Genomic DNA, 12,958 nt, shown 5'->3' on the forward strand with positions numbered 1-12,958 from the left:
CCTTTTTTACCTACTTACCCACAGGAAAATCGCTTAGTAAATCACCTGTAGTTCTTGCTGGCCTATCCTAAAGACATGATTAGGAATATTACTGCTAACAAAATGCCCAAATAAGCAGTATCCCTGGCCTATAAAACTAGACAAAGTAACCAACAGGAAAAGGACTGTTTAGGGCCAAGGGTAACTGAGGTCCAAAGGACGGGGACACCTCAGTAGCCAGAGGAGCAGCCTGGCTCTAACACAGATGTCCCTTAAAGCAAGAGAGTTCAGGAGACATGCTAATAAACACACTAATAAACACCAACTATTTCCTTTAAAGAAAGCACTTTATTTTCCATTTAAGCAACTTGGTCACAGTACATTATTTTACATAAATGGCAGTTAAATTTTTAAATCTCCATTTAAAAGGCCTTGTGTCTGATCTGAGGTGATAAGAGGATACGAATACAAGTATAAAAACAGTGCAAAATGTCTAGCCCACAGCCTCCAGAGTTGGCGTCAAGAATCCCCTTTAATGTTGCTGGGCCAGGTGCATTAAATATTGAACATTAAATATTCCTGGGTTTCCTTCAGCCTAACAATCAGACTGAGAAATGTAATCAAATGAAAAGGCCCAAAAGCCCTAACAATGCAAATCATCGAATCACCCAGACCATGGGATCAGAGCAGCCTGAGCCTGCAAGTTCTAGAACACGGCATTGTGTCAGTGGTGCCATGGGAAGAAATGCAGGATGTTTGTTGCATCGGTAACTAGAGTCCACTGGCTCCGGTTTTAAAGCTTTGCCTTTGAAGTATGAATTCCCTAGAAGAGAAGGTGCTGCCAGGAAGGCTAGAGTAGCAGTAAGTCAAAAGCCCAACTCAGAAATAGCTGGAAATAGCTGCAACCTCTAAAAGATTTGTCTCCATGAACCATTCAGTCCTTGGCCGCTGCTGCTACTACAGCAAAGCACTTGGTGCCAGCTCGAGTGGGGTAGCAGTCCATCAGCAACAGGATTACATTTAGCTGATTTTGCAGAAAGTTTCTGTTCATCACAGCAAACACCCACAAGAACACAAGGAATTTTGTTCAGCACTAAGTTAAGCATAGCTCTCCTTCCTGGCATCGCCTTGGCAGTGTTTAATAAAAAACGGCATACTTGCCACGCTGCTGATGAGAAAACCAGATTCCAAACAGGTGCCTCAAGCAAAAATCTCTATCCTCCCTTGCTTGTTTGAGGAAATTCTCTTTTTTCAAACGCAGGGTACCTAAATATGGCTAAAATGAAGTCCTATAAACCTACTTACCTCGTTTAAAGAGACCCTTAAATTTCAAAAAACACTGTTAAACATCCTGGTTAAAACTGTGCTTCTAGATGTCACATTTTTGCTTGTTAGTTGAGCTTTGTAGTAAAAAGCTAATGTCCTAGCCAAAGGAAATATACTAGAGAGTCTATGAAGCAGATGGTCAGTATTCTAGTGAACCTTACTGGCATTGTGTTTTCTGGCAGTGGAAGATTCTAGTATATAAAATTTTCTCTTACTAAAAATATTAGAAGTACGAAGGACTATTGCATAAGAGAAAGTCGCAGCAGTCTCTCTGCTAGACAGGTGGCACAGTGGAAGACAACAATTACTTCATTCACCAAAGGACAATGCTACTTGAATGGCAAAGAGTTCCAGTATCCTAAGCAGACACAGAGGTGGCTGAAGTGAGATGACCAGCAGTGTCCCCAAAACTCACTTAAGGCTTGTTAATGGTCAGTTCATTTCAGGTAGGCCCAGCTATAACCATGAAGTACTCTTTGGGTATCATTTAAAAATAATTCTAAATACTGAAGGACTTTTCTCCTTTCATGCAATCCTGATCCTCAACTATTTCCCTTAAATCTTGTGAATGGACCCATTTCTCTTCCCCAGGAATAGTACACAAAGGCATGACCATAATGTAAGTGGTCAGAATATAGTGGATGGTTTGCTAAAGCTCCATATCAATATGTCTATTAAACAGGCTGAGGAAGAAGGGCATGGGGGGAGGGATTTCTGCTGGATGGGGGAAGGCTGGCCTCTGGCCAACAAACTGCCGGTTTTTAGGTTTGCAGAGCAATTCCCCCCACGGCCACCACCTCCGCCACCACAGGTTTCTCTGGGACTCAATCATTCACAGAGGCCCTGTTCTTTAAAAGGACAAAATTCCTCAAATAGTTCCAGGTCATAAAAAGGTGTAAGAACCCAGGAGCCTAGATTTAGGGTGTCCTGGGGCCCACAGAAACCCTGCTCACAAAGAGCCCCCCATTTGCTGCTCCTTCTGGTGCAAATACTTCAATAGGCTTTTACCCCCATAAAACCATGGAGCTTTTCAAAAGTTTGAGCTTTCTTCTGTAAAATGCTGATCATGATCTCAAGAAACATAAAACAAACAACTTCATCCCAAACAGCCGGGATAACAAACATAAGGGAGTCCTTACGCAGGTGAGGGAGCCCGAGAGGCCCCGTGTAGATCAACCATGAGGGGTGTGCTGTTATAAAAATGGCGGTCGTTCCTAATTCTCCCCCACGACTGTTGCCTCTTGGGTACTACTCATCTTGGTCATGTCATATTTGGATGGTTGTTAAAGATCTGGCAAGAAGCTGAAATTACTGACTACACTATTGTTTCCATAACTTCTATCATCAACTCTGAGACAATCAGAGTTGGCTATACATCTGCATTCAAGAGACTATGACTAGAGAGCTCTGGCCACATGTGCTTCCCTTGACATTATTCCTCTCTCTCTTTCCTCGCACAAACCCAGCCGGAAAGAATTAGTTCTACCAGACCCAATGTTAGTTCCAAATGAATGCTCGACTCTGGGCTAGAGCAAGGGCATCGCTGTAGAAACCACAGACTGCTAACATCCCCAGACTTGCTCTGTGGCTCATCCCAGTGGAATACAGAGCCTCTCATCGCTTACGATCCCGACGAGCCTGTATAGAAGTGTGGTGACTGTCTTAAGGACAGCTTTGTTTCACGGCAGGACAGGGACGGTGCCAGCAGCAGAGGACAGAGCCGCAGGAAGTAGCAGTATTTCCTCTCAACACTTATAAACGTCTTATGACAGCAGCATGCACAGACAGACTGAAAAAGCCGGCAATGTTTCCCCAATATTAAGGTATAAACCAAAGCAAACTTAAGGATTCATGAATTTTCTCTGGAACTGCAAAATGAGAACATGAATAAAACCAAATATTTCAAGAGGGTATTTTTCCTATCCGAAATGGCCTCATCCTAAGTCTAAGGCAGAACAGACCCATTCTCTATAAATATTTAATCCTTTACACATTTTCAGTTTCAAGAGATGATAAAAAAGATAACTTATGATTTTAGGAAGAGCTAGGGAAAAATCATATCCATTAATTAGTGGAAACCATATATACCCTGTTTTTTCTCTCCAAGTGAGATACTTTGTCTAGGGCGAGGTGAATGAAAGGTAACGTGCAAGCAGAAGATGTCCATCCACCCCTTAGAGAGTTCATGCCAGAAGAATATAAACGCCACAAAACTGGTTTTTGCAACAGAGTGCTGTCACTGTAGCGTTTGCATTACTTACATGAGGGGGAAAAAAAAGCCCTTGATATTAACCAGCCACCCTACCCAGGAAAGAGGGTAAATTGTTCCCCCAGAGGCTGTCTGTTTCCCTCTTCCAGCCTCATCCTAAGTGTGCTAGCACCTTCCCAGGTGAAACATGGAAAGAGGAAGAAAACAATAATGCCTTTGGAGTTTGGAGTTATTTAAAGTAAATCCAAACAATAAATATAGAAGAAACGAGATAAATCAAAGGGCTCATCACCTAAACTCATGACCACTGTATATTATACTAACTGATAATTATAATTGTTATCGACTGTCCCTGCAGGATCTGGTGACAGTGAGAACCCACTGGCTCACCTTCTGTTTGAGTAGCTAGCATCTAATACTTAAGTCAGAGAAAGAAATTACCACAACTGTACGATGTGGTATTTCAGCTTTCTTTCATTCTGAAATGCTGACAATGGATTACTCGGATAATTCTGGTTTCAGTACTCTGACCTACACAAATTTTTCTCAGCCTTTGAGTTTTTCTAATAATACTGCACCCCTCTTGGGTGCTTCGGTCGTTTTCCAGTGCTTACCACACACCTTGTCCCTCGCACGACCCTCACGACTGTGAGGCAGCCGAGGCAGGCAGCGGTACCCCACTTCACAGATGAACCTGAGACTCAGGGAAGTGACTCAACAAAGGGTCACATGGCTATCGGGAACTGAAAGAGAGATTGGAACAATCCTTATCCAAACTCTTTCTCCCCACTAGAGATGGGAATGGCTTCTACCAATCCGTGTGTTGGGAACCACAACCTCTTCCGCCCCTGGCGACTGAGTTTGTGAACAAGGTGACTGGAAAAGAATGGCTCTACTTTTACTGCTTCGATATAAAAATCTCTTAAGGTGAAATCAGAACAGTTCATTTTCTTCCCAGTCCTGTGTCTAAACCTGAGCATGGCCCGAGACAGCCTTTCAGAAACTGGGGAGAAAAACGCACACCCTGCACGGACGCCGAAGTGTACGAGGGGAGAAAGCGGTGGGGGGAGCCGCCCCTCACAGGGCCACACGCAAGGCACTTCAAACAATGTCCTCGGCGGGGTGGTGGCAGGGGTGGCTGCCCAGGGTGGAGAACTGGTGCCAGTTCCGCAGGAAGCCCCGGTTGTACTGGCCTGTGTCCACGATGAGCCCGTAGAGGAGCCGGCGCCCCGTCTTCTGCCGCAGGGCCTGCTGGACTTCCCGCTCGGTGACGTTGTAACTGATGTTGATCAGCTGGATGAGGAAGATGTACGCCATGCCTGCTGTGATGATCACGGAGTACCACACGCAGGTGAAGGACAGAGCCGAGCTGGAAGGACAAAGGGCGGGTCAGCAGGCCAGTCGTTTCTGTCAGAAAGCCGGGCACCGCCCTCACGTCTGACACACGTGGGACCCGTCACCAAGGACTCTGGTGCCTTCCCCAGCTATCCCAATCAGAAGATGCTTTTCACCCCAAACACCAAAGTGCTTAACCTGTGACCACTCACATGTCCTGGTTTATGCGGTCGCTCTTGCTGCCTCTTTTCCCAGTATGTCACATTGGAACAGCAAGGACGTTTTTGCCTTTCGTATCTCCCACACAAGCGATGCGGTGCCTGATGTAACAGCACTCAAACTCTATCAGATGAACAACAATTCCTAAATCGCTCTTAACTGAGGGGAAAACGAAGGCACCGCGACACCCATCCACGTCCTCCAGGAAGCCGTGGGTGGGGACGCAGGGACAGTGCTAAAGCTATTCGTCTCCACTCTTCTCAGCACAGTGCTGGTGAGCGTCGGGGAGACAAGCCCCAACACCACATCCTGCTAGGTAGGAGCACCCGTCACATTTCAGGTCCAGCTTCTTCCAGCCAAACAGCATCACCCAGGACAAGACAGGAGGAGAGGCTGCTGATATGAATGTCTGCCAAAAGATTATTTTCTAACATTTGCAAATGAAGAGCTGGAAAGGAACCCATCCCCAATCTTTATTTGTTAAGCTGAGAGGGACTCAGAGAAAACGACCTCACCATAAAGATGAGGGACACCAAGGCTCGACAGGCTGAAGTGAGGCACCTGGCCAGAGGGTGGACCCCCATGGCAAACTGTGTTCCTCATTCCACGTCAGTGGCCCACAGCAAGACCACAGAACTTGTGCTTAGTGACACAAAGACACACTCTGCTGTAGGATATCTATTACGCGCGGTGTGACTACAGAACTTCACAACCTACTAACACTCTCAATACAGAAAGAAAAGGAACTTAGCCCAAGGAGGAGGACACATCTGTTCTAATTACGTGCACAAATATCCAGATCTATAATGGCGACATCATCTATCCACAGACTAAGAAATACTTTCACAGGGGTGCGAGGTGGGCAAAGCAGGGGCTGTTCCGAGAACAAACAGTGATAAGAAAGAAAAGGACCCTCGGGGGGCAGTGCTGTCCTCGCTCAGACGGGGGTCACCAGACACCACATAGCATCCGCATCAGAGGAAACGTGGAGGGGGGACACAAGGAACACAGGCAGGGGGCCCACAGCTATCTGGGGAGGGGCTGGCTGGGCTCACGGTGGCAAAGCCCCAGCTGCCTTCAGGGCATGGAGACCTTCACAATGTATAAATGTGCCCCAACCTAACAGAGGAAATTCTGACCTAGATACCACAGTAATCATGAGTGGTGATTTTTTAAAAAGTAGAACAGGACAAACCAATAGAGGTTAAAAAGTAAAGAAATGTTATACAAATTGTGAGCGCTCCACAAAAGGGCCAGAAGCAATAAATCAAGACAGGACTAGAGAGCGTGAGAAAGCCTCAATCACGCCAGGACTTGCCATAATCATTTATGACAAAACAGATGCTGCACATTCCCTGGGACTGCTGGTTTCCGGCTGGCAGTTCACCATTGCTACCATGCGCGTGCAAGGGGTCATCTGACTCCGGAAGTCCCTGAGTGAGCCCAGTCCTATCTGCAGGGTCAAGGATCCTTTTGACATCACCCTAGAAAAATGCACAATTTTTTTGTCCATTTCAAAGATACCCAGCATCCAATAACCTGTCTTATTTATTGAAGACTCCTAACCTAGCAGCAAAGCACGACCCCTTGCATTAACAGCAACGCCCATTCCCTGTCTCTGGGCCTCAGTGCTCTGGTAGTCACATCTCACCTGTAATCTGCATAGACTCCAGGACAATAGAAGAGAGCTGTGAAGACACTTCTATCTCTACAAATGGTGTCCAAGGTCAGTGTTATCCCGTACACCGAGGTGAGCAAGAAGATCGAAAGGGCAAGTATAAATGCTTGATGATTGGATTCTCCAACACAGCTGTTTATCCTCAAAACAGCAGAGGGGGAAGAAAAAGCAAACATTTTTTTAAAGTTCTTGATATAGACAGAAGAGAAATTCATCATGGTGATCATTGCATAATGAACAGAAATGCTGAGTGACCGCTCGCTGTGCATCCACCATAATATAACATTGTAGATCAACTAGGGTTCAATGAAAAAGGAAAAAAGTTTCCATCTAACGCACATAATAAACAAGAAAGTTTCAAAAACAGAGATCATGCGAATTTCAGCAATTAAAAAGTAAGTTCTCTTCTTTTTCAACTTTAGGGAATGCAAAACTTGCCCACTGAGAGGTGTAGTCTTGTGTTCTCTGCTGTTTCCAAAGTGAAATCGTATCATTAGGACGAAACTGAGTAAAAAGCAGAACCTGACTAACACATCTTTCTAAATCGTAATGTGTTATCACCCAACCATGAAGAGAGTTAACACTGTAACCACCATGAGAAGGAAAGGATGGTATCAGTAAGGAAAACTTTAAAAACCTTAAGTATTACACACTCGGGGAAAATACGTATTAAATTCATATATTAATACAAAGATCCCAAGAAGTTAGAAATGTGGGGTGGGGTGGAGAACTCGGTAATATGCAGACTACTTGTCAGGGAGGGAGTTCTGTCTCGTGGCCATGTGCTGGGCAGGGCGCACACCAGGAGGCCCCAGGGGCAGAGGTCGTCTTTTACGCAGAGCTGTCGGGCCCTCTGCAAACTAGCTCTCGAGGGCACGTGCGCGGGCACGCACACACACACACATACATACACGCGGACACACACGAGCACATAACACGTGCCCACACGTACGCACAAGAATACATGATGAAGACTCAGAAGCTAAAATCTGAAAGTGATAATACCTGCGTATTCCCAAAGAAAGCCCTAGACAAGAGCTGCCCCTGGCTCGAGCCCCCACCTGAGGTCCTCTCCAAGGCCCTCCTGGCCTTGCTGCACCCTCTCCGTCCCCTCCGTCCCTTTCTATGGGGAAGGAGGGTACGCGGCATGACAGAACCCCAGCCATGGAAAGCCGACTTCACTCACCACGAGTGCCGTGACAGCTAAGAGCTAGAGAGTGGCAAATATGCTACTTAACAGCATTCACGTCTGAGTAAATGCCCCTTTTAGATGCACACAGCGAAGCAGCAACACTATCTTTGAAAGTTGCACTTCACATCGCAAGGGCCTTGCATGCCCTCATTAGGCGCTGGCCAGCTGGCAGGCGCTACGAAAGCCCATTTCTCTGCAAAGAGCAAATAACAAAACAGGGATCTACCTGGCATGGCCATCCCTCAATAATGCGGGCTAGGAGTCATCAGAACAATGAAAGACGTATGGGGAGGGGACAAAGTCCCCTACAAATATGGTACACTTTCCTGAGCTCCATGTTCAAAAGGCACAGCACAGGGAACTATGCCTATATTGGTTCTGATGCATTCTTTTTATAAAAAAAAAAAATCACCTCACTGCAAATACACCTCTTTCATAAAGGAGAAAATCACTGGGGGGGCGGCTCGGAAGGGAACAGCAAAATAGCAACAACAATAACCGAGCCCTCCAGCAAATGACTGAAGAGACTACATTTGCGAAACTGGGAAAACGGATGACTAAGTGGGAACTTCATACCAGCCCACAAATATCTGCTGGTGTGAAGCTGGGATCGACTGAAATTTTTGGACGGCACAAAGGAAGATCAAACAGGGCCCGGGGCTTATGGGGCCTTCCACTTTGCAAGCCTCCAAATTTTCCCACCTACCAGACACAGTGATGATCCATCCTCCGGACACAGATGCCGCATATCCGGCAATGCCACGCACGGGCCGGCCGCACCAGCTGGCACTTGGCACACCAGTCCTCCTTCACCTTGGCGGGACTTCCAGCCGACGCCCTGCAAGGGCCCTTAAGATCATCCTTGGGCGTTCGGTTGCTGAGGCTGCCAGCTGATTCCGCACCGGGGAGCCCTCTGGTCTTCTCCTGCCCGTCTCTGCTCAGGCTTTCCGTTTGGCTGCTGCCTAGAGATCTGTCACTGCTTGCTGGATTTCTGAGGTAGCCTGGATTCTTCTTGGCTCTGTACAAGGCTAAGAGTATCAGGAATAACCCACAGGTAAGAAGAGCCAGCTGAGTGGGCCCCACACGCCCTTTGGGGACAACTTCCTGCAGGAACACGTAGTACATGTAACCCAGAGAGAAGAGTCCGAGGCTCAGGAAAAACAGGGTCTGCTCTTTCCTTCTGTGAGTGAGGTAATAGTACCACAGAGCCAGCACAGGAAGGGAGGTCAAAACCACCACCCCCAGAAGGAAATGCCAGGAAGCCACACGCAGGAAGACGGGCAGCAGGATGAGTGGGGGGAGGATGCTAATGTTGACTTTTTGGGCTCCCCTGAGCCCAGGAATTCGGAGGCGATCAGAAATAGTATCCATGATTCTTTCACAGGTCTCCGGCGGCACGGATTTACCTGTGATCCATCTATGCAGAAGAGCACAAAGAGAAAATAATGTTTAGAAATGGAACCGTTAACACTATTTCTCCACGAAGCAAAAACATAGGAATAAACACATATTCTGTGCATGTACTGCTCAGTTTGGGGAGAGAATAGAGACTTAAGATCCTCAAAAAAAATTCATAATTTAGTTGTGAAGATACCATGGGAATTTGGGAAGGATCAGAGAAGAGACAAAGCAGCAAAATCGCCCAGTGAACTATTGTGGCCAAACACCGTAAGGGCTGCTGAGGGGAATGCACGCTGCTGGGTGGAATCATGGCGGGGGGGGGGGGCGGTTCTCTGTGAGAAAGGTGGGCTCTGTGCCCCACCTCGATGGCGGGCTAGCATGTGGGGGGTGGAGGAGACAGGGAGGTGTTCCAGTGGAGCTGGACGTGTGCAGCACACACCTGTCCTGCGTCGGGGGAGTCACCAGTCTAGCGGGGCCCGGGGGGGAGGGATACTGTGTGAGGAAGAGTGGAAAGCAAACTAGTCAGAGCGAAATGACTGAGCTTCGTGGACCCACAGTATTTGTTGACATGTTTGCACACTTAGGCTAGCAAGACAAGGGATGGTAACTCTTGATCTAGACAAACAATTTAGAAAAGTAAGGCAACAACTTGGCCATGAGGGAAGGTAAGTACATGGGAGTCAACAGAGCAACAGGACAGAAGGAAGACTGGGAGCCTATCTCCTGAGACGGGTATGGCGGGAGCAGGCGAGAGCGCTCAGGGACAGCCTGGGTCTCAAGGGCTAGAAGAGAGAAAGAGGTTAATGGAAGAGCTGTGGTCTCGAGTGATGGAGGTTATGGAAACAGCATCATTTTTCCATTCATTAAAGCAGAGTGCTCCATTTTCTCCGTATAGATTTTAGACTAAGTCCATTTAAAAATACCTGTAAAAAGACTAAAGACACTGTTAAGGAAGAATTACAAAAGTTACAGGGTCTTCAGGGTTCTGGCAGGGAAGTCCAGTGGTCCTAAGACACTTTTCACGTCTAGATGAATACACTAAGCTTTAAGTCAGCAACATGCCGCTACAGTCACTTTTTTAACCGGAAGTAATTATTGATGGGAAAAGCCAAATTTCCAACATCCTTATTCTCCTCCCACATTGTGCTTCCCATATGGCAACAAAATTTTAGGTATATAATTATTTAGAAGATGGTTTAAAACCTCGTTATTACTGTTTGGTAAAGAAATTTTTTCCCCCAATGTTGAAAAATCATTTTTGGATATTAATTTCCAACCCTTTGGAGAACGGTGAAAATAAAAGACAAATACAATGAATATCGGTCAAGACAGTGTCACTGCCCATGCTGAAAACAGCCAGCCCAGCGCAGGCAAGTGCCTGCTGCTGGATTTCCTCCCCAGGGACAAGGGGTGAGACCAATGCCAACAGCAGGAACATGACTTTCAACCTTTAAGACCCTTGGTGGCCAGGTCCAGTCCAGCCTCAAGTAGTCAATCTCGAGACATTGAGAGCACAGAGAATGTGTTCTCCTTGGTACCAATGTGTTCACTTTAAATATACAGATTCTGGGCACTTGGGTGGCTCAGTTGGTTGAGCGATGCCTTCAGTTTGAGACATGATCTCGGGGTCCTGGGATCGAGTCCCACATCGGGCTCCCTGATGGGCTGGGAGCCTGTTTCTCCTCTTCCTTTTTCCCTGCTTGTGCTCTCTGTTGGGTGAATAAATACAATCTTTTAAAAAAAATTTTTTTAAATAAATAAATTCCTAAATGTACAGATTCTATGGCTCTGCGCTTTATTTTTTTATACACTTAACTTGCCACTATCCCTTTATTTGCCTGTTCTCTCCATCATCTTGTCCCTTTAAGTGAAAAGTAATAATGTCCTTCTAAACTGAGCAGAATAGACAGCTGTGCAGTTGTGAACTATTGAGTAACTCACCTTCACAAAAGCCTCACACCTGACACAGAAGACAGCTCTCAATTCTAGATCCTTAGAAAAAGCATCAAGAACAAAATCTAGTGTTCTGGATGGCTACACTTCAAGTATAGTAGTTCTCAAAAGAGCCAGTAGGGTCAGCTTCATGAACCGCTCTGCCCTTACCTATCACACCCTTCATCGAGATCCTGGCAATCACACAAACAGGCAGCCACGTGGTTCTTCTCCCCATTTCGATCAATGTACTCGCAGCAGCACAGGGGCTCCAATTCAGGTTCTTCCGCTTTGTTTTTCTTCACTGGCTTCATACTGCCCTTCTGTGTCATGATTTCCACCTGTCACCACGAGGTGTAGGAAGCCCTCAGTAGGGAAAGGTGTAAACAACACGATTCACATCTTGTAAACACATCCACGTCTCTGATTATCCGCCAACGCCTGAGAAATCAAACAGGAAAAGAAAGCGGGGGAGGGGGAGTCTCATTTTCATCAGGCTTTTCTTGCTGGGCTCCGCCAGACAGGAAGCTCTAGGGGCTCCCAGCTGCCTTCACCGCCCCTTCCCACCAGGGCTGGCGTCGTCTGGGTACCAGCGGTTTCCATGGTGACAGCTGACCACACGGCCGGGACAGCCGGGGCGCGGGCGGCTGCGCTCACCTGCCGGTTCAGGATGCGGAGGGCCGAGCAGTCCCCGCCCAAAGCCCGGGTGCAGGTGGAAACTCGCCCTCTGGGCTGCGGGCGGAGAAAAGCTTCTGCGCCGGGGCCGGTGCGCGCACCCGGCTCCGGGGAGGCCACCAGAAGCCCGTGCAGCGCCCGGGGTCGCCGTCTAGCCCCGCTGCTCCCGCTCCGCGCAGGGCGCACCTCTCCCGCCCCCGCCGACAGGGAGGACGTGGGCGGGCCGCGAGCGCCGCCCCGCCCTAAGAATGACCTTGGAATGGAAGTTACCTGTGTTCCGGGGCCGAGGTGCGATTGCCGCGGAAGAGGCCCAGGTGGAGGGAAGGAAGGTTGATTCCTCCCGAGGCGCGGACGCGTCTTCCGAGCTCTGCTCCCTCGGCTCTCGGTGTGCGGCTGGAGTCCCAGAGACCCGGGCTCCGCTCCGCCGCGCCTCCGCCGCCGCCCACCTGTGAGCACAGGCGGCCGCGGCCCGGGCAGCGCGCCTGCCTCCCCGCCGCCCTCCTGCCCGCCGGCTCGGCGTGGCAAGTCCGCGCGCGCTTCCGGGTGCCCCGCCCCCGGCGCCGGGGATCCCCGCCCGCCCGCACGTGCGGCGCCCGCAGCCTGGCGGAGCCCGCCGGCCAGGCCCCTCCCCCGGCCCGAGGCCCTGGCGCCCGGAGGTAGCGAGGACCTGAGGACCGGCACCTGGGGATGGGGTGCAGGCGGCGGGGCCCAGGGCTGGCCCGGCACCTCCGCCCCGACCGGCCCCTGTGCTGCCCCGCGGGTGCCTGCGGGCGGTACGTGGGCGGGGCAACCCCAGAGCCCTCGGCCCGGGGAGGTGCGGACGGCAAGACGGGAAACCCGGGAACCCGGAGGATTCCCCAAGCACTGGAGACCCGTGGGTCGTCCAGTCTTCATTCCGACGCGGGCAACAGGCTTAGGTGGAGATCAACACCGCAAATTGTTACCGAGGCACCGCCCCCAAATTCTCCAGCCTTCCCTTAAAGGCCCATTGCTGTCCCTGATCTGTTCATTT

At 49.0% G+C, this 12,958-nt stretch overlaps 1 protein-coding gene across 7 annotated transcripts; it reads right to left on the reverse strand.

Annotated features, from left to right (window-relative positions):
- Positions 1–255: 255 nt before the first annotated feature.
- On the reverse strand, positions 256–12,021 carry ZDHHC23 (zinc finger DHHC-type palmitoyltransferase 23). 7 transcript variants are annotated; one of them, XR_004286970.1, is made up of 7 exons: positions 11,929–12,021; positions 11,443–11,712; positions 8,645–9,355; positions 6,720–6,887; positions 6,387–6,552; positions 5,062–5,477; positions 4,791–4,883 (listed from the first exon to the last, which is right to left on the reverse strand). XR_004286970.1 is itself a non-coding variant. In XM_032348361.1 (5 exons), exons 2-5 carry the CDS (start codon positions 11,601–11,603, stop codon positions 4,616–4,618), a joined length of 1,299 nt encoding a protein of 432 aa, XP_032204252.1. In that variant the 5' UTR covers positions 11,604–11,712; positions 11,929–12,021; the 3' UTR covers positions 256–4,615. The 7 variants fall into 7 exon arrangements, 4 of the variants coding, with proteins under 4 accessions (XP_032204252.1, XP_032204242.1, XP_032204266.1 ...); XR_004286971.1 differs by lacking the exon at positions 6,387–6,552; XR_004286969.1 differs by having other exon boundaries at positions 5,062–6,552.
- Positions 12,022–12,958: the final 937 nt, after the last annotated feature.

This window comes from Mustela erminea, chromosome 1 (assembly GCF_009829155.1).
Source record: "Mustela erminea isolate mMusErm1 chromosome 1, mMusErm1.Pri, whole genome shotgun sequence".
In the NCBI taxonomy this organism is placed as follows: domain Eukaryota; kingdom Metazoa; phylum Chordata; class Mammalia; order Carnivora; family Mustelidae; genus Mustela; species Mustela erminea.

What these genes read in the sequence shown, in the direction of transcription:
- ZDHHC23 (XM_032348351.1), bottom strand. Translation starts at nt 11,603, where the DNA reads ATGACACAGAAGGGCAGTATGAAGCCAGTGAAGAAAAACAAAGCGGAA. An exon ending in ATGGATCATCACTGTGTCTG is followed by an intron (nt 6,888 to 8,644) that starts GTAGGTGGGAAA and finishes TGCTGTTTTGAG; the next exon opens with GATAAACAGCTGTGTTGGAG. An exon ending in GGAGTCTATGCAGATTACAG is followed by an intron (nt 4,884 to 6,719) that starts GTGAGATGTGAC and finishes TTGTCCTTCCAG; the next exon opens with CTCGGCTCTGTCCTTCACCT.